Raw genomic sequence first — 27,495 nt, 5'->3', positions numbered from 1 at the left:
GGCCCAGTGTATATTTGCTTTAGAGAAATGTCTATTCAAATCCTTGTCCCTTTTATAATTGGGTTGTTTGTCTTTTTGTTGTTGAGTTGTAGGCGTTCTTTATATATTCTGGATATTAAACCCTTATCAGATATATGGTTTCCAAATATTTTCTCACATTCTGTAGATTGCCTTTTCACTTTCTTGATAATGTCTTTTGATGCACAAAAGTCCATTTTATCTGTTTTGCCTTGTATTGCTTCTCCTTTTGGTTTAAAATCTGAAAATCCATTGTCTGCTACAAGGTCCTGAAGCTATTTCCCTATGTTTTCTTGTAAGAGTTTTATAGTATTGGCTCTTATATTTAGGCCATTTATACATTTGGAATTCATTTTTATATATGGTGAGAAGTAGGAGGCCACATTCATCCTTTTGCATGTGGAATTTCAGCTGTCCCAATGCCACTTGCTCAAAGACTGTATTTTCCCTACTGAATGGACTTGGTACCCTTGTAGAAAGCCAACTGGACATAGATGTGTGTGGATTTATCTCTGGACTCCCAATTCTATCCCATTGGTTTATAAATCTAGCCTTATACTAGTAGCACATCATTTTCATTATTGTAGCTTTGAAGTAAGTTTTGAAATCAAGAAGTGTGAGTCCTTAAGGTTTTTCCTTCTTCAAGATTGTTATGGTTATCTGGGTCCCCTTGTAATTCCATATGAATTTGAGAATCAGCTTTTCCATTTCTGCAGAAAATAAAAGCTTCTGAAATTTTCATAGGGATTACAGTGAATTTGTAAATCACTTTGTATAATTCTGACATCTTAACAATATTATGCCTCCTAATCCATGAACACAAGTTGTCTTTCCATTTATTTAGGTCTTTTTAAATTTCTTTTGGCAATATCTTGTAATTTTCAGTGTACAGGTCTTTAATCTTTTTGGTTAGATGTATTCCTAAAATAAAATGTATTTTATTCTTTTAGATGCTATTGTAAATGGAATGGTTTTCTTGATTTCTTTTTCAAATTGTATAGAACCTATCTCTTGTATCCTACAACTTTGCTTAATTCATTTGTTAGTTCTAGTAGCTTTCTTGTGGATCCTTTGGGATTTTCTACATATAGCATGAGGTCCTCTGCAAATAGGGATAATTTGGTGTCCTCCTTCTCAATTTTGATGCCTTTTTTTCTTTCTCATGCCTGATAGCTCTGGCTAGAACTTCCAGTACAATCTTGAAGAACAGTGACCATGGGCATCCTTGCCTTTTCCTGATCTTAAGGGGAATGCTTTCCATCTTTTACCATTGAGTATGGTATTGACTATGGGTTTTTCACAAATGCCTCTTATCATGTTGAGAAAGTTCCCTTATATTCCTAGTTTACTAATAAATGAATGTTGGATTTTGTCATATGCCTTTTCTCCATCAATCAAGATGACCAAGTGCTTTTCTTTCCTTCATGCTAAATAATGTGGTATATTACATTAATTTTCTTACATTGAACTGTCCTTGCATTCCTGGACTAAATCCCACTTGGCTATGCTGTATAATCCTTTTAATATACTGTTGGATTTGGTTTACCAGTATTTTGTTGAGGATTTTTGCATCTATATTCTTAAGGGATATTGGTCTATAATATTCTTTTCTTGTGTTTCTTCATCTGATTTTCAGTATCAGGGTAATGCTGGCCTCAGAATGAATTAAGAAGTAATCCCTCCTTTTCTGTGTTTTGAATGAGTTTGAAAATGATTGGTGTTAAATCTTCTTTAAATGTTTGGTACAGCAGTGAAACATGGACTTTTCTTTCTTGGAGGATTTTTAATAAAATATTCTATCTTCTTTACTTGTCATAGGTCTGTTGAGGTTTTCAATTACTTCTGACATCAGATAAGGTAATTTGTAAATTTCTAGTTTTTGTCCATTTCATCTAAGTCTTCTAATTTGTTGGCATATAATTGCTCCTAGTTCCCTCTTATAATTCTTTTTATTTCTTTATGGTTGGTAGCAATGTCCACTGCCATTCCTGATTTTAATTCTTTGCGTCTTCTTTTTTTCTTTATCAATCAGCTAAATGTTTGCCAATTTTATTAATCTTCTCAAAACACCAACTTTTGGTTTTATTGATTCTCAGTATTGTTTCTGTAGTCTCTATTTCATTTATCTATGTTCTGATCTTTACTGTTTCCTTCCTTCTACTACCTTGAGGTTTAGTTTGCTCTTCTAGTTCTAGTTTCTTTAGGTGTGAAGTAGGTTATGATCTTACTTCTTTTTTAATGTAGGCTTTGAGAGCTCTAAATTTTCCCCTGAGCACTGCCTTCACAGCATCCCATAAGTTTTGTTATGTTGTATTTTCATTTTCATTTGCCTCAAGATATTTCCTAATTTCCCCTGTGATTTTTTTTCTTTGACACATTAGTTGTTTAATAGTGTGTTAATTTCCAGATATTTGCAAAATTTCCAGTTTTACTTTTCTTATTGATTCCTAGCTTTATTCCATGTGGTCCGTGAAGATACTTTGTATGATTTCTATATTTTTAAATTTATTAAGATTTTATTTGTGACCTAATATATGGTCTATCCTTAAAGTGTTCCATGTACACTTAGGAACTTGGGTGGAGTGTTCTATATGTCCATTAGATCTAATTGGTTAATATCAGTGTTTAAGTCCTCTATTTCCTTATTGGTCTTCTGTTTAGATGGTTTGTCAATTATTGAAAGTGGTGTATTGAAATCTCCAACTATCATTATTATAGAACTATATATTTTTCCCTTCAATTCTGTCAATTTTTGCTTCATATAGTTTGGGGCTCTGTTGTGAAGTACATATATGTTTAAAATTGCTATGTCTTCTTGCTGGGTTGAACCTTTTATATCCTTTGTCTCTTGTAATCTTTTTTTACTTAAAGTCTATTTTTTCAGACAATAATGTAGCCATTCCAGCTTCTTTTGATTGCTGTTGCATGGAATGTCTTTTTCCACTCTTTTACTTTCAACTTCTTTGTGTTTTTTTGTACCTAAAATTTCTTGTAGACAGCAAGTAGATGGATCATGGTTTTTTCCATCCAGCCTGTCATTCGCTGCCTTCTAATAGGGGAGTTTAATCCATTGACATTTAAAGTAATAACTCAGAAGGAAGAATTTACTTCTATATGTTTATATGGTTTTTATCCCTAACTTGCTCCTTAATTGCTTCTTTTTCTTTTTTCTTTTTTGCATTTAGTCACTTTTTTCTAGAGTGCCATTTTAAGTTCCTTCTTTCCTTTTCCCTATTATTTTTAGTTATTTTCTTAGTGATTGTCTTATAATTGCAATTAACATCTTAAACTAGTAATAACCTAGTTCAACTAGTGCCATCCTTATTTCAATAGTATATAAACTCCCTACTTCTATATATCTCTTTCTTCCCCCTTTATATTGTTATTGTCTCAGATTATATCTTTATATATTTTATTCCTATTAACATAGATTTAAAATGTTATTTTGCACGTTTGTCAGTATGTCATCTAAAGAGGATAGAAGCAATTACAAACCCAAAGTACAATCATAAGGATTTTGTACTTACCCATGTAGTTACTTTTACCATTGTCCTTTATTTCTTCATATGACTTTTAGTTGCTGCCTGGTATCCTTTTATTTCAGCCTGAAGGACTTTTATTTGAGCCTGTAGGACTCCTTTTAGCTTTTCTTCTAAGGTAGGTCTTCTGGTAATGAACTCTTCTACGTTTTGTTTATCTGTAAATGTCTTAATTTCTTCCTTTTTTTTTTTGTATGTATGGTGGGGTCACATTTAATTCTTTTTCCATGTGAGTATCCTGTTATTGCAGCACCATTTGTTGAATTTTTAGTTTGTTTGTTTGGTAAGTGCTTGGGCCAGGAATCAAACCCGGGTCTCCCACATGACAGGCGAGTTCTCCTTCATTTTTGAAAAAGTAATTTTGCCAGATATAGAATCCTTGGTTGATAGGTGTTTTTTTTTTTCTTTCAGGACTTTAAGTATGCCATTTCCCTGCATTCTGGCCTCTATAGTTTCTGATGAGAAATCTGCTTTTAATCTTATTGCAGATCCCTTGTATGTAACAAGTCACTTCTCTCTTGCTGCTTTCAGAATCCTCTCTTTGTCTTTGGATTTAGACAATTTCATTACATGAGATTTTAATATAGATCTCTTAGAGTGTATCCTGCTTAGAGTTTGTTGAGCTTCTTGGATGTGTATATTCATATCTTTCATCAGATTTGTGAAGTTTTAGGCCATTATTTCTTCAAATATTTTTCTCCCCTCCCCCTCCCCCCATCCTTCTGGGACTCCAGTGGTGCATATATTGGCATCTTTGAGAGTGTCCATAGGTCCTGCACGCTCTGTTCATTGTTCTCTGTTATGTTTTTCTTTCTGCTCATCACACTGGATAGTTTCGATTGTCCTGTCTTCAAGTTTGAGGATCCATTCTTCTGCCTTCTCAAATCTGCTATTGAATCTGTCTAATGAGTTTTTCATTTCAGTTACTGTGCTTTACAGCTCCAAAATTTCTGTTTGGTTCCTTTTTATAATTTCTGTCTCTTCATTTTGTTCAGACAACATTTTCCTAATTTCCTTTAGTTCTTTGTATATGGATTCCTTTAGGTCATTGAACATATTTAAGACAATTGCTTTAAAACCTTTGACCAATAGTTCCAAGGTAAGAGCTTCTTCAGGGATGGTTTCTGGCATATTCTTCTTTTCCAGTGAATGGGCCATACTTTCCTGTTTATTCATGTGTTTTATAATTTTTTGTTGAGAACTGGATATTCTGAGCACTATGTAGTTATAACTAGAAATCTAGTTCTCCCACTCTCCTCTGGGATTGCTAGTTTTGTTGTTTTTGAGGACTTGAGTCATCAATTTGTACATTTTCCAAACTATTTTTGCTCCCAAACAGTAAGTGGAAAGAGAAGAGAGAGAGAGAGAGAAACTATGTTGCTTCTGTAAGACTCCTCTGCCACTTTTGCCTGAATGGGAGTGTGAAGATTGGAACAGTGGCCACCCTTAAAGTTAACCCCCCAGCAATCTGATGTAGCTGATCAAAACCACTGATCAGTAATCAGACCACAAACACACATACACGGATATGGGGGAACTAGGTCCTTATAGCATACCCTGGCTCCAGCACACTGTATCAGGAGCCCAGGCTGCAGTCCCCCTTGTTGCCTGCTGTGCAATTGGAGGATGGGGGATGGTAGCCACTGCATGGAGGGTGAAATTCACCAATATTTACTAGAATTTACAAGCCTCTTTATCCAGCTCTTCCCTGGATGCTGAAGAATGTTACACTGGACTCCAGAGTTTCTAAATAGTTTATTTAGACCATACCTGCCAGTTTTGGTGAAGTGACTGATTCCTGGAGCTTCTTACTCAACATCTTTCCATAGTCCTAACATCAACACTGTAACTTTTTTTTTTTTTTAGTTTTCTCACTATTATTCATTTATCCCATCTTCCTAGTTGCTTTGAAGTTTACCACGCAGGTAGTGATCTCTCCATTATAAAAATAAAGAAATAGAAACAGAGAGGTTGAGGGAATTGGAAAGGTCAGACAGCTACTTAATGGAAGAAACAAAGCTAGAAGGCAGTATTTTTACTTAATAGGCTTAAGTTAGGACACTTTCCACAAAATTACTCCATGCATTTTCTTTTTTTAAATTGCTACCAATTTTTAGTTATAATGCCTATACTTCCTGACCATGTTACCTAGCAGTTCCATTTTTTTAGCCAAACTACCTATCTACTTCTTTCTCTCTCTCTCTCCCTTTCTCCTTCCCTCCCTCCCTCCCTCCCTTTCCCTTTCCCCCTCCTCTTGCACACACACATTTTTCCTGAACTAAAAGTGAATTTGGTATTGTTTGGCCTTACTTAACCCCTTGTGTCTATCCCTTTGATTCCCCAATCTGGATTCAAAGGGCTCCTTTTGCTCCTTGTTGTTGCTTTCTGGTACAGAAGAAGCCCCTCCCTGTCTTTGTTCCTCTTGAACTGAGCACATTAGGGCAACCCCTTTGCAAAAGAGCTGTTTCTAATTGGCTGTCGGCAGCCTTTCTCATCACTGAACCTCAGCCAGGGTGAGACTAGCCAAGCCATCATGGGCCACTTGATCCAAGCCTGCCCTGCAAAACCAAGAGGTCATCATCTCTCTGTGTTGTTTATCAAGCAGTACAGAGACCCATGAGGGCTGGCCTCTCTGCAGGCAGCCTCAGTTCCTCAGGGAAGGAGGCCAGGAGGTGGGCAGCTAGGGGAATGAGGTTGAATTTATACAGCGTATCTATATAACATTAATTCCTATAGTTTATTGAATATCCAATGTTTTAGACACTTTTACATCACATTATCTCCTTAAATCCTTATAGCTGCCATATCCCCATGTACAGAGGAGAAAATTGAGACTCAGAAATGTTAAATGTTTTTCTTCCTTAATGTATTGTTATTCAATAAGGGACCACTTTTATCCATGTGCCACCATTCTCTCTATTCTGCTGAAATGAGTAACATTTAGTGAGTACTAAAGATGTCTTGAATCTAGACCAAAATGGGTGTTTACTTTTGTAATATAAAGAATTGAAAATTGTGTTTATTATTTAATTCTGTCTGCAAGTTATTTTTACCTGGTAAAAAATGATGATTTAAAGGTTATTTATACATTTATTCTCTGCCTGTTCCAATGAGGATTTAAGCAACTTCCATCGCTTTAATAAATCATGTGGTCCTTACTGCATATGCAGGTCCACCCCCATTCTGAATTAATCCAAGGTTAGAGCCAGTGGCCAGCTGTAGCCAATGAAACCATTACGTGCCTTTTGCACATTGGGGTTTTGCTTTTCAGATAATTGGACTCCATTCTTTAGAAGAACAAATTAAATGTAAATTTCCAAATTAAAAATATATTACTTTGGTTCCCTAAATTTTCTCCAAGTTGCAGAATCCTAATTCAGACTTCAGTCTCTTCATTTTCTGGAAGGAAAACTGGGAGTAGGAAAAGAGGGAACATGAACAGATTGTTTTCCCAAACAGTACTATCAGTAAACAAATAGGGGGAAAATGTCCACACTCACAAATAATCAAAGTAATGCAAATTAAAACAACAATGAAGTCTAATTTTTCACCTATTAAATTAGCGATACATTTTTAAAATGGCAAGGCCAACAAGAGTACCGTGAAACTGAGAACGCATCCATTGCCGGTAGTTGGTGTAAATTGGAAAGCAGTTTGGTAGACTGAATAAAAAGCCTTAAAAACGTTTATATCTTTTGACCTAGTAATTTCATTCCTGGTGATTCGCTTTGAAGAAATCATTCAAAAGAAAGAAAAACTGCAATATTTATCACTGTGGCGTTTATAAAGTACAAAAAAATTGAAAACAGCCTAAATGCCCAATAGTACTAGAATGGTTTATTAAATTATGTTATATCCACCCAGTGGATATTATGCGTCCATTACAAGTATCATTAGAATGACTATGTATAGCAGTATAGAAATGTTTATAATAAAGAAGGGAAAAAAGTAGGGTAAACAATTATGCATGAGCTGTGATTGCAAGTAATTTTTAAATATCTGCATGTGGACAAGTGAAGATGTAAAAAAGAAAATAGCCGTGTAAGATAGGGGAATGACAGGTGATTTTTTTCCTGTTATTCTGAATGGTAGTGCCATGACCACAACCCCAGTATCTGACTGTACTTCTCCCCACAGGACATCACCGAGAATGGCTGCACCCCCAGCACTGAAGAACAGCTGCCAAAGACTGTGCCATCCCCACTGGTGGAGGCCAAGGACCCCAAGCTCCGAGAAGACCGGAGGCCGATCACGGTCCACTTTGGACAGGTATGTAGCCTGGCCCTTTTACCAGTCTGTTTTTTATTTAACAGAAGCTGTAGCACATACAGCAGACAGGTTTTCATTTCAGCTCCCCATGGCAAAGCAACTCTGTGGAGTTTTTCACATCTTTGAATGTTTATTTGGTGTGAAAATATTTTGAAGGTTAATTTTCAAAATTTTTGAGGAGACTGCATGGCTCTGGTCATAAACTAGCTCCACTGTTGAATGAAGTCATTAAATGCAGCTGCTGCCTCCCCCACTCCAAGACACTCCATTTAAGGTGCCTCTGTTAGCTAAGCATCTCATTAGAACACTTTAGCATCCCAGACCCTTCTTTGCACCTTCAAATAAAAGGCAACAAGCAAAGTCTTTAAAAAAAATCAATTAGGAGTTCTTTATTAATGTACTTCCTGAAAATCAATATCAGGAGGCATGCTTCTCAGAGTAAACACCCATACTACGATTCTAGAGATCCAGTTCTTTAACCAAATATTTTCGTCGACCTGAGCATTTGAAAGATTGTCCATTTGTTTGATTTTTTTACCCCTTAAGTAAAACATTGTACTCTGCATAAAACTGAAATGTTTATCCATTTATCAGTGGTTATGGTTTTCGTGAAAACAAAAAAAAATTCTCCACTCCTCTCTTGAATTGACTCTTTTGATTAGCAAAAGTCATGATTTTTTATAGTTTATGAGAAATGACCCTGTTAGCATGATGCAGCTGTTATAAGAATATACAAAGTTATTTATTTTTAAATCACCTGAATCTTTAGCCATTTGTAAGATGAAGCAAAACAGACTTTATGATTGCTAGGTTACCACGTAGAGAGTTAGAAGCCTACACTGAATATGTGCCTGTTTCTAACAGACATTTATCAAGTGTCTGTAATGTTCCAGTCATTGAGCTATTTAGAAATGAAGGAAACTAATGAAATTATTGCTCTTGTAAGGGGGAGTTGGTTGAAACATAACAGTCGTACTTCACTAATCAATATTTTCAGATAATATAGTCACACATCTTTAAACTTAATTTTTGCACTTATAAAATTGAAATGTGGCCCAAGAAATACATCCACAAGGCAGTATTCCATTGGTTGATGATTATCTGCAGCTCCATTGGTGTTTACCCCCCTAAGTGCTGCTCCACCCTGCTCTCAGACCCTGTTGGAGAAAATCTGTGCCCCAGTTCCTGGCTGTTTGCTGAAAGAGCAGCCCTTGGTTGTCTCCAGTGGGGCATTCCAGAGCCAGCTTCCTGCTTTCCTTTGTCCTCATTCCTGCACACACTAACCTTCCCATGAAAAGAGCCCCTCACTGTAGTTTGGAGCCCATTACAGAGAAAGAAGGGGCGGGGGAGAGGGATTTCATGGTGTTAAACATTTCATTTTTGAAACACAAAAAAAGGAGGCCCTATTTGAAATGGAGAAAGACCTTTCCATTTCAGCAAGAAGTAGAGATGCTTTATTGTCATTCCCAGCTAAATGCAGAATAAAATCGTATGTGTGCAGGTGGGGAATAAACAATTAAAAAAGCCACCCCAAACTCTGTTGAAATAAGAGCTGTCTGTGCCTTCACAGGTCTGTAAACTAGAGAGAATGAAAGTGGCTTTTTTCCCCATTTGTCACTTCCCTCACGTGGCTGCCAGCATTATGCAAGTGTATAGGAAGGCAGGATTTTTTTTAATGCATGCATGTGGATTAAGGTCAAGCCCCGAGTATCAGCCATGCAACGGGCTCTCCTTACAGCTGCAGCCGCAGAGCCTCCCCACAGCCGCGAGATGCCTTAATTGAGACGTGCTGTCAAAGTGACAAACACATTTGCATACAGTCTACACTCTATTTATTTTCCCTGGAAAGGTCTACAGTCTGCTGTTGGTTGAACATTCTTAATCAGTTTGCTGTAAGTGAACTGCCAGCCAGCTCACTTGAGCCAGCCACTTCTTCATTAGGTGACAGTTTAGCTGCCGGGGGGATGGGCCCTGGAAACCATAGACCCCTTTCTTTTAACTCTCCCCACCCCACCCCACCCCGCCCCGCCCCATCACCCACCCACCCATGCTGGTAGGTTGTCCATTAATCCTTCCCCCGGCACCTGATTTGATAGGCTGTTGACCACAGCAGAGAGCATTTCTAGAGCGCCTACTAGTGGCAAGCTTGATTTTTAGGGACTTTATATTCCTCTCAAATACAGTCTTTTTAGCACCATTTCAAAATTTTTGCCACACTCCCCTACCTACTATACAGTTGTTTACTTGATATTTTTTTTTAATAGACTCAGATCTGATATCCATATCAACTTTAGCCTCATTGTAAGCGATGATTTTGATAAAAATCACAGGTTTGATGAACTGGTCCAATTTTTTTTTTTCTAAGACATGTGAAAACTGTGTTTTTAAATGTTCCTCCATGTATCACCTGAACCTCTCATTGTATCCCCAGTGGTCCACACACTCTTCTTAGGAAAGAAAGCAAACACCCAATAGCTTGTGTCATCTCTGTGGTAGTCGTTTGGGAAGGGACCATTAACTTCATCGTCTGGCTGCAGAGCCTGAGGCTCAGGGATCTGGAGGGACCCACTCATGTCAGTGTGTCTCCAGAGCCCATGCCACCTCCCTCACCAGGCATGGACTTCAGCTATTTGATATATCTGTTAAAGTTAGAGGGTCCTGGCAGAATAATTTGAGCTAGCCAGATAGTGCATTCTCCTTTAGAAAGACCTTTGTCTTGGGTTTGCGTTTCTGCAGTGGAGTTCACTCCTTAAGATAAATGTCTCAATAAATATAAATAAATAATATTCATAAATAATGTAAAGAAAGAAAGAAATGCAATAATTAAGTCGATAGTCCCCACCTTGTAGAACTCAAGGCGTAACAAGGAGCCAGACCAGCAGATCGATAGAACCCCCCTCCCCCATGATAAGTGATAAGAACAGTGATAGAGGTGAGCTCAGGGCTCTTAGAGGGTCTCACAGAGGCAGCCTCTTACCTTCAGGACCATTCTCTATAGTCTCAAATTAAACCCTATACTTAAAAGATATTTTTTCAGCAAACTATACTCACTAACAATTCGTTTGTTTTCAAATTAGCAGTAGACATTTGTTTTCAAACTAGTAGTAGACTACTCAGAGCTTGTGATGAGCCCGAGTTGATATTCCAGACAGGAGCAAGATAAGTAGGCTTTTAGTTGGCCTCAGCATCCTTATCATGTATGGTTTTTTGAAAAGTTTTAAACTATCCCAGATAACTTGAAAATGCCCATTCCTACCTTGGAAAATAGTAGGTTTTGAGAGGCTTTGAATAACCTCTCTTTATTTTCCCTCCCAAGCTCTGAACCAATTGAGAAATAAGGTGCAGGAGACAGTCAGATGGAGATTAAGATGCTAGCTTTTTTTTTTTTTTAACTGACAAAGCTGAAAGGAGAAAATTGCTTTAGACCAGAGGATAAATGAGCTTGATAAACTTCAGCTCAGAATTTAAAAAGCTCAGAATAAAAAACTCCAGGGCCCCCCAAGACCTGAGCTGCCCATAAATTCATAGCAAGGAAGAGCAGCACCAAAGTTTGTGGACTGGGTGCTTGGCAGGATGCTGGAAAGGTTGGGGGGCATGCTCAGTTCCTTCTTCCAAACTCCCTAAGGAAGAAGGTATTACACCCATTGTACATATAAGTAACAGGCTCAGAAAATATCTGCTTAAATTAGTAGCTAATTCACACTCCAAAGCCAGCAACCCCACTTCTCTCAGCCTTGTGCAGCTCTCCCTCCCTGCCTAGGGATCTGGACTGACTGTGAACTCAGCAACACTGTGGACCCTGGCGAGGGCTGGGCCTTCTCCTCAGGAGCTCTGTGTTGATACTGAAATGGGAAGACAAGGCTTCCCCAAGAGCATCATGGCACACCCCCTCTGGTGTCCCTTTCTTTGTGTTCCCCTAATTAATTGACCTTGCAAACAGTAATTGTCTGCCTTCCAGTCCAATAGACTCCAGAAGGTGTGCATTGAAAGATGCCTCTGTTTTCCTGCCAGTTGAGCAAAGGTTTCTGAGCCCCTTTAATATAAAGTTTGAAAAGCCAGTTTAAACCAAGGCCAAAACCAAAGACTCTCATGGCTTCCAGAGACCTGTGACCAAGGTTGTTATTCCCTGTTTGATTATACGTATGGAGAGTTCTGGCTTTACCAGTCTGAGCTGGGTCATTTGGTGCCGGTCCCAAGGAGTAGAGAAGCTGCCCAGTTATGAAATATCTTCTCAGCAACCTTGGCTCTGAATGCCCTGAGGAATTTATTCTGCTCCTTTGAGCCTAAAAATTGCACTGAGTTCCTTTCAATTCAGCCTTTGCCTCCCAAACACTTCCAGCGGTGTTCCCATGTTCCCCAGACACTACAAACCATAGGCCTGCAGACTGAACACACATTCCCCACCCAGACCCACGCTTCCTCCATCTCTTGCCTCAGCAAATGGCACCAGCGTCCGCCAGAAGCCTAGGTCCATTCTTCCCACTCTTCAAGCCTCTCCCTTCTGCTTCCTAAACACCGCTCAGTTCCTCCCCTCTCCATTGCCTTGGTCACAGTTTTGTGACCTCACTCACCCGGGCTATTCCACAGGCTCCTAACCAGCCTCCTGGCCTCCACTCCCATTGCATTTCCCACATGGCCTTGGAGGAGTCCACATGAAGCATGTACCCCCTGACCCCTGTTCCTGGGCTCCGCTAAAGATTCTATGTTCACCCCTTAGCTTGGCATATGAGACCCTTCATGATCTACCTGCCCAAGCTCAGGGCAGAGTCCCTTTTGAAAATCCTCCTGACTGCCCTAGGAAGAGTTGGTTGCTCCTATCTTTGTTATCTGGTTGCTCCCAGAACTTTGCACAAAAGGCACTTTTCACACAGTCTTGTAATTGTCCCTTTCCACGCAGACATGTACATATATAACTTCTATGCAGAGAGAGAAGTTCCCCCAAAATTTAACTGCTGAAAGGCAGATGTTGACCAGTTGACAGAAGCAGTGTGATCAAGTGGACAGAGCACAGATTTCATAATCAGGCAGCTCTGGGTTTAAATTTTAGCACTATTACTAACTAGCTGGTGACTTTCTGTAAAATACTTGTCCTCAGTGAAATTTAGTTTCCTCATCTGCAGACTGGGAATAGTAATTTGTTAGGATTAAATAAAATATTATCTGTAAAGTAGCCTGCTCGGTGTTAGTACATAGGTCCTCAGGAAACATTGGTCTCTTTTTCCAGTGGGGAAAAGTGGAGCCACCTGTCAGTTATCCACCAGCATACCCTTCCAGCCAGCCCTGATACCCAGTGCTGGACCATCATCTTGGTCCTCAGAAGACTCACTGCCCTGTGTAGGCAACAGCTCTCCTACATGCATGTACTTGTAATTGATCTGCAGCTCTTATGGGAAAGGCCAACCTAAAACCAGAGGAGGGAAGGCATCACCGAGCAGGAGAGGTGCTGTTGTATTGGCTGGGAGTTGCAGCTGGAAATGGCAGGTGATAGTGCCCAAGTCCATGAGCAGAAGGGACATTGGGGCAGGTTGGGAGCAGAGGCACCAAGCATGAGTAAGCAGGCAAGAGTCACGGCCTGCAGTCCAAAGTAATTTTCTTGGCCTAACTCACTAGCTGTGCTTTTATAATCCTCAAAGCAGAGCTCTTTCTGACCCTGTTGTTTCTAAATCTTATTTCCCCCTTTTCTGTCTCCCCTTTTCTCAGCTCTTTTCAGCCATGTCTTCATGTGAGAAAGCAGGAGCTATTGAAGTGGTCTTCTTGCCTCTGTTCTCTCCAGCTCCTCTGCTCTGACCCAGACTTTTTGTCAGCTTAGGGTACCCATGTTGCAACCCTGCCTCACCCTGCTGGGAAAGGCTAGCCAAAGTTGTTTGTCATGTTCACTGCCATTACCAAAAGCAGCATGGTCCCTAATTGATGGTGGGTTTGTCAGGTCTCTCTGTCTAGGGTAGCTGGCTGGTCCTGTCTTTCCCCTTGGAGACTCTCTTTTCCATAGTCCAGGCTAGCCCAGGGATTGCTTTCTAATAGAAGGTTAGCAAGGCCAGAGTCTTCTCTGAGCAGACACATTTGTTTCCAAGAGGAAGAACTTGCCAATCAAAAAAGAGAAAAGATTCTAGAAACTCAAAAGGATTGAGCTGAAGATTCAAGAGGTTTTTGATTCAGCATTGTATTTCCAGATGTTATTCCTCTCACTAAAGGGAACTTAAGAAGGCCAGAGAGCTCAATACTGAGGGTAGATGTGGCATGGAAGAGTTGAGAAATGTCAGCAGCCAAGTGAAAAATCCAGGTTTAAAATAGGAATTTGTTTTCTAAGCTATACCACCTCATTTCTACTCAACACAAGTTAATGATGACTGTGGAAGGGCCAGGGGCCAAGTTCAGTCCCCCTCCCTGACTGCCTTTCCTTCTAGAACCTGAACACATCAACAAAAGTTTGGTCACCTCTCACATGCTAGGCTCTGGTGTGGTATAAGAGCAGTTGTGGAGGGGCACGCGGATGCATTGCTCAGCACACACCAAGCAGTGCACTTAGACTAGGATAAATGGGGCCATGTTCCAACTATGTTCCAATGCCAGACACCATGTGCAGGTCTCAGGTATTAACCCCTCTTGCAGAAGAAGAAAGAGGCTCAGGAAGGATGGGGACTTAGTCAAGGTTATTCAGCTCACAAGCATCAGAGTCAAGACTCAAAACCATGTTATTTATCCTAAAGCTCAGGTTCTTACCCCAGCTCTGTGCTAAGAACATGGTGGTTTCCTGCTGTATTTTGTAGTGACAGGGAGAGAGCAGCAGTTAAAAAGTGGCCCAGGATCCCAGGATATTAGACCATAAGTAAGACTTTTATTCCTAGTGTCTTTTCTGATCTTGGGCCCTCCTTAAAGTTTCTGAGCCTTGTTTGGCACCAAGACAAGTAAGTTTAGTATTCTGTACTGGGTGTATATTCTGCACACTAAACCTTCCATTACACACCAGAGGCATGCTGGGGGCTCTCCTTGTGTACAAGGGCATAGAATACAAGATCAAAACTGGGCATGTGCAGGAGTTAATATTTGAGAGTGTCAGGAGCCAGTCCAGCCCCAAAGGCCAGGGGCAAGGCCACTTGGAATCTATATGAATTGGGATACTTGGGTTGAAAGAGATACGAAACCCAAAACAGAATTTGTGTTAGTTTCAGATATGGCTTAATCTAGGTATCATATCAAGTCAGTCAGACCTGTTTGTGTTTTTTTGCTGCATTTCTTGGGTTTGCCTCCTCTGCTGTGCTGTTCTTAGGCAGGCATTTCTCTGTTGATGGCAAGATGGATGCATCAGCTCCACACCACACCATTCCCCGTGTAAAACCATCAGGAAAGTGAGTGCCATTTCCCAGTAACTCCCACAAAAGGGTGGGGTTCACTCCTTGAGCCAACTTAGATCACATGCCCATTTCAGAACCAATCATTGTGGCCAAGGGTTTTCTGCGTGCCACAGGTGGCACCTCACCTGAAGCATATATTTAAAAGAAGAGGAAAGGGTAGTTCCTGGAAAGGATGTCAAGGGCCTGTTACCAAAACAAGGGAGAACAGATCAAATTGACAAATGTCCCCAAGGCCTCTTGTCCTCTCATCTGATGGCAGAGAAAGTTTCACACTCAGATTCGTGGGCTTCCTAAAACCAAAAGAATCTGCAGAGCTGAGAGTCAAGGTTATAAGCCATCCTGGGCACAAGGTGGAGGAGGTACAAAAGAGAAATGGTAGGTCAGTGCATGACAGACCAGAGAAACAGAAACCAGGAGTCACCAATTATGGGGATGGACACTGTTATTGTCCACGGCTGCCTGTGATAGTTTCTGAGGAACAGAATATGATTGGGTCCACAGCAATCAAAGGGTCAGGAGTGGAGAAGTACAGAAGTCAAGAACCTAGGTCATTTGTTTAACAAATAATCACTGATACCTACTCTTGGCATGTCTGTGAAAACAGGGGTGACATTGACATGGTCTCTGGCTTCAGGGAACCCAGTCCCTTAGCAGGTGGTTTGACTTACTCCTGATGGACAGAATCCATCTGGTTAGTTTTGAAAGGAGCTGATTTGTGCCTGTATGATCATGTCATGGGGCATCTCAAAGTCCCTTTTTCATTTGTTTTAAACTCCAACCAGTTTGGTCCTCAGGGCAGTTCCCTGCCAGCATTCTCAAGAGGTGCCCGTCACCTCATCACTGTTGACTTGCTGGAAATCACTGCAAAATAGATGCAATATTTAATTAACACCCTTGCTCTTCATCTGCTTCAAGGAGTAGCAGAGAACTCATTTTCATAGCTCACTAGGATGAGTGGGAGGAGGTTCTCTACATTGTCTTGGATACATGAAGTTTCTCAGCCTGAGAGCCAACCATGGTGGATGTTCTAGGGTGAAGGTAGCAGAATTTCTTACACCTGGGCCAGGCAGTCCCCACTTGATTTCTCCAACTGGTAGCAGTGGAGAATTCTCACTTTTAAATCACCCCTTTGGCCCAAGATATTGTCTCCAGAAAGACTCAACTAAAATGCACAAAGAGGAATCAAAATCAGACCAGCCAACCACAGGAATTGGAGCATGGCAGATTGAATGACACATAGAGTCCACTAGGAAGGATGGCCTGAGCTGGGTTTTTTTATCTGGGAGCTGTGTTTGGTCCTCCCTTCCCTTAGATGGAGCCCTTCTCCAGCTCTGACCTGATTCCTCTGGATCTTTCCATTCTGTTGAGCACTATGCCTGTATGATAAGGGCGGGAAGGGGAGGGAGGGGTGTCTGTGTTTCCTTATGAGGCACAGGGGCCATCAATAAACATTAGCAACATTAGCTGGACAGGCTGGCTCTTTAGCCATCCAGGATTCCCTCCCTCTGGTTACTGATTTGTCTGTATGGCCCAAAGGACATATCCAACCTGTAGGGCCCTGCAGAAGTCACCATTTCCCAAGCCCACCCTGACATAGCTGGTCCTCCTGTGTTGGAGGCATCTGCATCTTCCACATTTGGCCAATTCTTGCCCTGGACAGAGGCCTTTCTCTTCTCTAGTCCCCAACACTGTGTAATTATTCATTCATCAGCTCTTGATGGGCATCTGCTCCAGGCCAAACCCCAAACTGGGTGCTGGTAGACCCAGAGATGAACCAGCTCCCACCGTGTCCTCTGCCAGTAATGTCCTTTCTCTTCTGTTCCACCTGACATAATCCTACCAACCCTTCAGGGCCCTACCTCAAGAGCCCCTACCCACAAGAAGCCTTCCCCAACTTCTGCAAGCAGTCATCACTCCCTGCTCTAGACCAGCACCATCCCTGTGCCTGTTTAGTGGTGGTGTACTTACACATTGTCCCCAGAACCTAGCACAGACAGGTTGCCCTATAAGTGGTTGAGAATGGCTGAGTGGTGAGGGAGTCATCACACAAGTGATGATGCATCAGGGAAAGGGGCAAGGGTGGTCCTGCTCTCCTCTTGCCTCTGAGTAGCCAGTCAGTTGAGCAGAGCAGGAGAAACAAAAAAAAAGAAACAGGTGGCTGCTACTCTGTGTGCCTGAATTCACTTTAGAATCCCTGCATGCGGTGCCACGTCACAAGTGACAGGCCTCCTGAGTCCCCATATCTGTCCACATTCAGCAGCATGACGTTAGGCCTCTTTGCCAGGTGACCACAACCTGGAAACAACATTTCTCTTAAGCAGTACGGAATCCAGCTCCCTGCCAGGGAGATATTGAACCCAGCAGGACGTCTGATACAGTGAGACCAGAGGAGGAATTTTCTCAGATTAGAATTGTCTGTGCCAAAGGTGGGGAGTTTATCACAGTAGGGAAGGGGAAAAAAAACCATAAAATATTGAAAATAAATTATATCCCACGAGGACCAAGATCCTCTGGGAGAGTCAGCTCAGTGTCTGTGGCTGCATGGGGCATCTCCACCCCATGGCTCAGAAGAGCTGTGCCAGGAGCTGCCTGTCGTGTTATCCCCATCAATCCCTAACCCCGTCAGAGCTGGGCAATGACAGAGGATTAGGTAAATTACTAACCTGGCAGGGTAAGGAGAGGACAGATGAATTAGGGACATTTTCATTATGATAATGAATGTCTGAGCCAGGTCCTTCCATGAGCATCATTTCACCTAATCCTCCCTATAAAAGCAATGTGGTCATTATTATTCCAAAAAGCTAGCACTCAGAGAAGTTAAGCAACTTGCCTGAGGCCACACAGTAAGTGGCGGAGCCAGGATTAAAACCAGGCCTATCTGAGCTGCAGCCTAGGCTCTCCCTTCACTTCAAGCTACCCCTGTCACCAAGCCCTCATGGAGCCCACTTAATTAGTTCCTCCTGGTCCCTGAGGCACTTGGTTGTGATTTTCAATGTTTTAGAGCATGTTTAGAATCCAGTGATTTTCCTCTTGGTGACTGTGAAGGTCAGGGTCACTTTGTTCTGCTTCTCCCTGACTCCTTGCTCAGACTTGTGGCTGCACACTTGGACTTGGGACTTCGCTTTATCCCCAGAATAAATCTTGGCACAGGGGTAATAGGACTATGATGCAATGCTGCCAAGTACCTGCCATGTGCCTAGCAATGTACTCAGCATGGTGCTTGAATTTTCTCACTTTGTCTTCCCCAGATTTGTCAGCTGGGACTACTAGTACCCCATTTTTCAGGAGGGTCAGTCAAGATGGCTAGCAGGATAGAACTGGGATTCTAAACCCTCGCTTTTGCTACCTCACTGTCCCCCTCTCATGACCTTGGGCTGGCTTGTGGTGACACAGCTCCCTAGCAGCAAAGGCAGTATACCAGTCTTCTGCACACCATATCGGAAAGATTGCACTAACCATTTCCTTGGTTTAGGTCATTGTTTTGCCTGATTAGTTTTGTTGTTGGTCTACTTAGTTCCATATCTTCCAGAATATTATCAAATTTCATTTATACAGCAAAGAATTAAAAATGTAATAGAAGTATGAAAAGAAAATCTTTAAAAGTGACTTTCCTAGGGGAGTGTTGATAATATCCCACTTAAAATGCAAAGTGTAGTGGGAGATTAGTATTGCCTGGAAGCAGTTTGCACTGAATTTCTTGACGTGTGGCCCCCCATCAGCCATGGGGTCCCATGGTTACAGCCACTTTTCTGGCCCTTCTTAGAATGCCCCAGTCCTCAACCCCTTTTAATGGATCCCATCTGCACTTTCTGTAGGGGTTGAGAGTGGGTGTTTACAGATGGGTAGCAGGTAGGACCTTGGCAAGGTAGTGCCTTAAAAGGCCCAGTTGGAATGAAGCAATCAGCAGAAGTACGGACGACAGGGACTTTCCGGACATGATGACCAGGGAATTGTTACCTCTGCAGAGACCAGGAGAGAGAGATTAAGGGGAGGCCAGGTTCTGGCTAAAAGATTTTTCTTTCTTCAGAACAAATTTTCCATTGCCCCACACTCACCACCTAAGGCTTCTTCAACCCCTGCTTCCTTCTCATCCTTGTGATTAAAAATCCTGAACACATGGAGTTCCTTGCCAAGCCGGACTCTGAATTATTCTTTTATTCCCTCATCCTTCCTTCCTTCATTTATTCAACCTATAATAGGGCATGCCAACTGCTAAACCCTGCCCAGGCTCCAAGGTCACAGAATGAGATGTGTTTCCTGACTTCAAGGCACTCATTGTCTGGGAGAGACTGTTAAACCATATAGAAGGAGAAATGCTAGTGGACATGGATGTCTTGACTGGAGAGGGAGCCTGAGGATGCTTGGGGAAACCAGGGTAGGCTTTACAGAGGAGGTGACATTTCAATTAGCTCTTGAAAGACAAGCTGCCATCAAATGGAAACCAGAGGAGGCTGCATTCCAGATAAAGAGAATGACATGTGCAAAGGCTAGGAAAGTCTAAGGATAGAAGCTAACCTGCAGAGGGAGGTAGTGGGCAGTTCTTAGAGAAGTTTGAAGCCTATCCTGCAGGTGACTGGGAGCTAATGAGGGGTTGTATTCGGGGAATGGTAGGGCCAGATTGGCTGCTGGGAATATTTACTATGGGCCACTGTGGAAAGAGATGCAAGTGGGTTAGGCAGGGAGACCATTACTGATGCTGCTAAAGTTGATCAGACGAAAGCCTAGTGGGAGCCTGACCGAGAACATACATTATGAAGAAGAGAGCAAGATTTGAAAGACTAAACACACAGAATTTGGTGGTCAGCTGCATGCCCTTCATGGTCTATGTGGGTGCCGTGCAAGATATTGAAGTTCATCTTAGAATGACCCAGGGCTGAACACAGAGTGCATTTCTCTTCCTCCAGCCGACATGAGTTTGAAGGACAACCCATGACAAAGGAAGTGTCTTTTGGGGTCTGTGGAGTCAGCTTCCTCTGCAGCCCAGGGTGAAAGGCTCTGCAGAGAGAAGCATATAGAGTAACAGCTCACCTTACCCTGAAGGTCCTGCTTTTGCCCTAGGGCTAGCCAACAAGCCTTTCTTTTTATGCTCTCTCTGGGTCTGTAACCACTCACGGTACTCATAGCTTTTTCTGTCCCGCTCCCCATTCCAGAGTGTGGGATATTATGGCTCCTGCTCTTTAGGTTGCCAGCTCTTCGGCATCCCAGGTCATTTCTGCCAAGGATGATGTACAGTATTATGCTAAACCAACTTTATGGGCAGCCCCTTAAAATGCAAACCTCTGCCCATGATGGATGGAGAACAGCCAGTTGTTTAGCCACCCACTTATGGTTTGTCGCAAACCTGCAAGAACCATGCACAGGTGCTTGTTAGGCCTGTTCTATCAAGGACCCTGTAAATAAATAGCAGTGTGTGTCATGGTGCATCAGGGGCTGGAGTATGGAAATAGAGGCACTGTATAAATCATACATAGTTACAAAATAAATATGTGATTGCTTTAGTGATTAGTTTGTGCAGCCATAACCAAATCATCTAGCTTAAGAACCATGAGAAAGTCTGAGGGTCTGCCAAGTTATTGGCTTCCATCCATCAGTGTGCAGCAGCATTAGAAATGACCACTGAAGGGAGGGGGGTCCTCCTGCACACTGACCTCGAAGCCTTTGAATTGATCAAGTGGTGAGATTGCAGGTGGGCACCCTGACACGCAGCTTTTCTGCCAAGGTGTGAATCCTACCGCGGCCGTGTGTTCCTGCAGATGTCTTAAGGTCTGCCGCCAAACAGAAGGCTGATTAGCACCAAATTGCAGGATGTAATGGGTTGCACCTTCAGGAAGATAGCTGGCTGGGGTGGGGAATGGATTTTCTAATTATGCAGATTCACTTTTGCTTGTGAAGGGAGCCAGTAGGTTGACTTTCCAAGTGACTCTTACAAGAGCCCTGTAACTTTCAGCCATTCACCCTAAAGGTAGGGCTGGGTTTGCAGGAAGTCACTTCCCTGTCTCTGCTGCCCCTTTTTGAGCTCTGAACCCCACTGGGCATCTGGTTTTAGCATCTGGAGCTCAGAAGAAGCAGCTGACAGAATGGCCACTGGAGTTGGTGCCCCTCCCCTCAGCTGTAATGGCACAATACTGGATTTCAGTATTTTAAATGAAAAATATATGCAGTTAGCTGTGCACTGACAATGTCCTTGAGGATTTGACAGTGAGATTTTCCAGCAGTTGGTCTTCGTTAGGATCCTGGCGGTGTTTAATAAGGCAGTCGAACTGCTGGCACCTTGGGTTCCTGTTTGTTCTCCGAGGGCTCAGGGGCTGCTGCGGTAAGCACATCGACCAGAGCTGATCATTACAAGGGCGTACGCCACCATGAATAAAAATGTCACACGTTTTCCCATCTCACAGCGGTACAAAATGTCAGTCCTGTCAAACACACATTGCAGGGAGCTGTGTGCAGTCCGTACAAATTGGAGAGCTGCATATTCCCCCAGCCTTCTGATATTCTTCATTTGAAGCTGAAGAAAAACAGTTGTTAACCTATTAGCTAGGATTTTAAACTCTGCTGAGGCGGTGGATGGGTAGACTCTGACACAGATAGAAATGTATTCCAGGGTCCAGGAATTTTAAACCCACGTTCTCCATCCATTTGTTCCAAGGGAGGGAGAAAAAAAAAAACTGTCTAGTGAACCTGACTGTCTTTCTTTAACAGACACACTGGGGAAAGTTGGAGATATTTCACATCTAAGCTTCCTGTTGCTTCACACTTTTGCATTCTACTCAAAAAGTCTCTTGCTTTTGGGGATGGCCATGGGGCTCAACCTGTTAGGCCCAGGATACCTGTAGTTTGAGAGTTTTTTCCTGATCAAAGCTCACCAGAAATGTTGCCCGCCTTGTGGACAGAGTATCTCAACTGATGGGCACAGTGACTGGTTTGGTCTTATTCAAATCTTTACGATGGCCTTACTGATGATTTGATGCTGGTTTCACACTCTTGGCAAAAACATTCCTGCTGCACTTATCACACACCAGGTCTTGTGCCCGGAGCCAGGGGTCCAGATATGAACTGATCACAGTGTCATCCTCAATAAGCCCACCCCTTAGAGGGAATAGAACACCTTATGTGTTTATGGTGCAGGATTTAGGAGCTTCCTTAAGGGAGGTACAAGAGGAAGGAAGGACAGACTCTTATCGAGCCAGGAAGAGAAGGGAGGTTTCTCAGGAAGGCAATAGCATCTTGAAGAGTGAGCAGGGATTGAGCCAGGTGGGGAAGAGGGAAGGGCATACAGAGCAGCCAGTATGGTGTGAAGGCTGGTGGCATTTGAGGGGGCAGGACAGGATCTTTGTAGGGCTAGAAAGAGGGGGCTGCTTGTGGGCGGGTTCAGAGATGAGGCTGAATCTTGAAGGGCCTGCCGAGGACTATCTACAGGGACATGAGCAGTTCCCTGCTTTAGAGCGCTCCGCTGGGCAACAGTGGACTGGGTGGACACTGCTGGCAGGGAGAGCAATTTGGAAGCTGTTTATTTGCCTGGCCTGAGAGCAGTCACTGTGCTCCCTTTCTAGAGGATGCTATGCATTCCTCTTTGTACAACTGCAAAATCAGGGGAAGGTTTTTATTTTAATTTCCTAGTGGCATATACTGTATGGGGTGGACATCATTCCAGTGATGATAAATTATCCTTGATTTTGCTGAGCTGGCTCTGGCCCTTAAATGCATGGAGCAAACTCTCAAGTAGGGATCACTGACCTGGTGAAATGCTTGTAGCTGCAAAGACCAAGCTCTCTGTGAGGTCGGGAAAGACTTAGCAGGACAAAAAGCTCAGAGGATGTCACGGGGTTGGAAGGTACTCCCAGGGAGGGAGGAGCACCCTCGGTCTCAGGGAGATATGTTTCAACACCTTTCTTCTGCTCTTTGTGTATTGGGCTGGTGGAAGGAGTGTGGGCTTCTTCAGGCTAAGACAAACCTAGAGGTGGATCCTGGCTCTGCCACCTGTTAGCTGTGAGGCCTGGCCTAGGCAAGGCATTGAGCCACACAGCTTCAGTTTCTTCATATGTAAAATGGGGTTTTCATCTTCTTTTCAGCATTATTGAGATCATTAGAAACCTTACATGTAGAGAGCTCCTAGCACAGGGCCCTGTATATAGCAAGAGATAAAAACCAGTAGACCTGATGCTATCAGAGCAGGATAATGCATCTGAAAGCCCCTCCTCTAACCCCACCGTGCATTCCCCACCTCCTGGGAATGTCTCCCTGGCACCCTTAACGGCATCCCAGGTGACCATCCTGGTATAAGTGCCAGGAAAGTGCCTGCCTCCTGTTTCTTTCTAGGTAGAGAATGGCACACGTGAGCAAATCTCCATGCCCCTACCCAGCCGCCGGCCGCATCTGGTACTAGACCTCTGGCCACCAATGGGATGCCACCTATTCAGACTGTGCAGCTGCACCCGACTAAAAACAAAAGGCTCCCCTCCCCCAGCCCCACTGCTGGCCTTCCCTCCTCCCCTGCCCCTGTCCCCCAAGCAGCCAGGGTCACCCGGCCCCCTCGCAGCCTTCCCTCACAGCTGCCTCGCTGCTTTTGTTCAGCATGTGAACTTCCCCATCAGCCGAGCTTCTTGCACGGGAAGTAATCAGGGATCTTGACAAGGCTTCAAACCACAAATGCCACTACAAATTAACCAGCACCACTACAAAATACTACTCCTGTCAACATTGGGGAAGAATGCACTGCTCTTCAGGACCAGTCTGAGACGGCTTTCAGCTGAGCACTCACTCACAGCAAAGAAAGTGCCCAGGCCCGGCCTGAGAGAATGGCCTCGGAAAGTGACTTGTTGAGGCAACTGATGAGCGCCTGAACCCTAAGCATACCCTCTCCAAAGATGATTGCATACAGAACCAGTGGCAGGTGCTGCCACTTTTCCTTGAGGGGCCATCTTAAATCCAGAAAGCAACCTGCACAGGTGGCACTTCAGGATAGCAAGTTGTAGGGCATGTTGAAACCTTACTTTGAAGCCAGACTACCAGAGAATGAATCACAGCCCACCCACCCCCAACTTCCCCAGCTACATTGTGTGAATTTGGGCAAGAGGCTTCATCTCTTGTTGTCTAAATTTGGGCAAGAGGTCTCAGCTTCCCTGTCTATAGAATAGGAATCAAAATAGTGCCTCCATCCCAGAGTCATTAAGACTGACCAGAATATTCTAGGTAATGAATGCCTGGGTGCCCTAAAGTGAGTGCCCCTTCCATCTTCCCTTCCTTTCCCATGAAGAGGCACCTCTTTGTTACTCTGGATGGGCATTCACAAGATGGAAATGTCTTCTTCAACCATAACATCTGACAAAGATGATCCCTCCAAAATGATAGCTGGCTACTTCTGAAAGTATTTCAGGCACTAGGCTCCCAGGATTTCCTGCTGTGTGTCACCAGGGTCTGGTCTCCTCTAGCTGTCCTTGCTGAAACCCTGAAGTGGAGGGAAGCATTCGATCCTCCCCAACAAGCAAGAACAGCTCTTGTCAAGGCTGGACCAAAAGGATTGAAAATAATGACAGGAGTTGAGGGACGGGCACTAGCTGTACCTGAGAGAACTTGTTGGGCATTTCAAAGGAGACACTCCACAAAAATATAGCTTCAATATGCTCCTTTTTGGAGGCATATCAAAAGAAGCCCTCTTTTATTTCCATACCTTGCATAATGGCAGGTTTCCAGTCCCAAAGAGTAGAGGAGCCTTGCTCTCAGCCCACAGGCCCTTTGTGAAGCTGCAGAAAGCTTCATCCTCCCCTCCCCACTGGGTCCATTTCATGTGTAGGTCAGAGCATTGATGTGGCTACTAGCCAGGAAAATTAACCAGATGATTCTTTCCTCGTTAAACAGTGATAGAGTTTAATTGTGCATGTGCGCTCTTATCCTCTCATTCCTGGCACCATATCTGGTTGGGGTGCGTCCCTGGGACCAACTGAAAAATCTCCAGAGACTATCCAGCTTCCCCTTCAGGGACCCCAGAGCCTCTGGGCCTCCTCCATCTGGGCTACATGGGTACCTGGACAGGAAGCACAAATCAGAATGCAGTCGACACAAAGGATCTGAGACCTCCTTTGGGGCCAGCCTTGGAGGCGCCAGCTGTCATTGAGCAGACTCCACCTTCTTCAGCTCTTGAAGGAGAGCTGCAGGGGCCTAGCTGCCCCTTGGGAAGGAAACCTTCCCTGCTCCCTGCACCCCTACCCCAAGCTTGGCATTTAGGGCCCTCAGCCTTAGCAAAGCTGCTTGGGCCTTGTGGCTTTAGGCATCTGTTCTCTTCCACCACCTTCCCAGCGCCACTGATCCCCACTTGAGATCTGGCCTATCTTCCTGCTGTCTTGGACATTTCATCTTCTGTGTGGCCTTGGGTTTCCCCTGTCCCCCTACAAAACCTGCTTTCCCAGCAGTGAAATGGGGGTGCTGAATCTAACCTTGCAGGCTGTTGTAAAGATAAAAGTAGTACGTGTGCCCTTCATTGTTGATTGACTGAATCCACATTTGTTACTAAACAGCAACACACACACACACACACACACACACACACACACACACATACACACACACATGCATACACATACACAGCACAGGGTCCTTGCCCCAGTCCTAATTAACTTGAGATGAGCCCTTTGACCCTCTCCCAAAGACCTGTCATAAACTATCTCTATGGGACCCTGGGCAAATCCTAGCCACCCTCATTTGTAAAACAAGGGTAATAGTCCTACTTCCCTGTGTGAGTATTCTCTGAGCTCAAAGTATGCCAGCAGCTGGGGTGGCCTTAGGACCACAGTGGGTAGGAAGTGCTTTGGCCCGCCCACAGCACAGGCAGTCCTGCTCCTGAGTGAACACCCCCACTCCACCCCAAAACACACTGTGCTCTCTGCCCCGGAGTCAGCACCCAGTAGTTGAGTATTTCCCTCCCTGCAGCCCCATGTGGGATGCCTACTCATCCATGCTGCCCAGGAAATTAACTTGATATTCTAACAGGGCTTCCCCTCCTGACCTTTTGGAAACAATATGTTTTGCTGCATCAACAAATTAACTGCAAATCAGATGCTGTCCTCATAAATGTAGGTTTCATATCCAGTGAGCATACTCACCTAGCCCACAGGGCTGACAGATATAGATGCCCAGGACCAGGCAGAAACTGGCAGAGGCCAAAGAGTACCTCTTTTTTCTGGGGCTGCCACATCAATCACACTTTGGCCTTACCCTCTATCACGGTTGCACACACAACCCAGCAGTCACCTGGCCAGGGGTGGTGCATTGACAAGATGGAGGCTTAAGCAGACCTCTCACAGGAGGAGAATGTCTGTCTTTAGAGGCCTACCCATCCATCCTCTACACCAAGGACACTAAGGTCTCTCTTGTTCAGTGTCCTTCTCTGCTTAAATCCCTTCCACTGTTCTTAGGAGAAAATCCAAACTTCTTAGCCAGACAATCAAGACCCTATATTATCTGATACCCAACAATTTCTCCAAGATTTCAGTCTGCCCCATCATCACATTCACTCAAGGCTTTACTAGGCCACTGTGGCTCTCCCCTGTGATGCACCATGACTTCTCATACCTCCACACCTCCATCCTAGTTGTGTCCTCTGCCCTCTAGAGCACTGCTAGCCTTTCAAATCTCAACTCAGGTCCCCTCCTCTAAGAAGCTGACTCTGAATTATCTACCACCTCCATCAGGAATAAGAGTACTTCCTTTCTACTTCCATCCCTCTGTCCCACTTGCATTCTAACTTGTTCTTGATTTGCCTATCCCCTCCATCAGACACCATCAGAGTGGTGTCCTTTGAGAGGAGGATCCATGTCTTGTTCATGCTGTACCCCTGTACCTGCCATAGAATAGACCCCACTGTTTGTTGAATGAGTGAATAAATGAATCGCGTGCCTCCTTTGGAAGGCCCTGGAAAGAGATGCCCAAATGTGGAAGGAGAAGATTCAGTCACTCTTTGCGTGGCCTTTCCTCTAAGGCACATACCTCTAAGAACAGCCTCTAACTTCAGAAGGGTCAAGGATTAGACAAAATAGGTCAGAAAGGATTCTAGATGACTTTGGAAATTTTACTTGAAAAGGATAGCACAATAGACTAAGAATACCTGCTGGGTTTAGTTCCCACTACTAGCTGTGTGACCACATGCTAGTCCCTTAACCTCTCTGGGCCTCTTATCCCTTTTCTCTATAACAGGGAAATAATTCTTCCCTAACTTGCCTCACCATGGGGTGTGAGGCTCAAAGGAGAGAAGTAGAAATGCTTCGAAAAGGAAGCACATCATATAAATAGAAGAGATTATTATTAAAATCTAGTCTCCTTCAATA

The 27,495-nt window shown here is 43.5% G+C and overlaps 1 protein-coding gene across 12 annotated transcripts in view; it reads left to right on the top strand.

Moving 5' to 3' along the window:
- The window catches only part of DENND1A (DENN domain containing 1A), a 665,083-nt gene that overhangs the window by 604,148 nt on the left and 33,440 nt on the right, over positions 1-27,495 (top strand). For all 12 annotated transcript variants that reach the window (XM_077144393.1, XM_077144391.1, XM_077144365.1 and 9 more), the window contains one exon: positions 7,695-7,826. In XM_077144393.1, the coding sequence (XP_077000508.1) occupies positions 7,695-7,826 (132 nt within the window). The remainder of the gene's footprint in view (positions 1-7,694; positions 7,827-27,495) is intronic.

The sequence above is a fragment of the Tamandua tetradactyla genome, chromosome 2 (assembly GCF_023851605.1).
Source record: "Tamandua tetradactyla isolate mTamTet1 chromosome 2, mTamTet1.pri, whole genome shotgun sequence".
NCBI lineage: Eukaryota > Metazoa > Chordata > Mammalia > Pilosa > Myrmecophagidae > Tamandua > Tamandua tetradactyla.
This window is presented reverse-complemented; position numbering and strand designations above follow the sequence as displayed.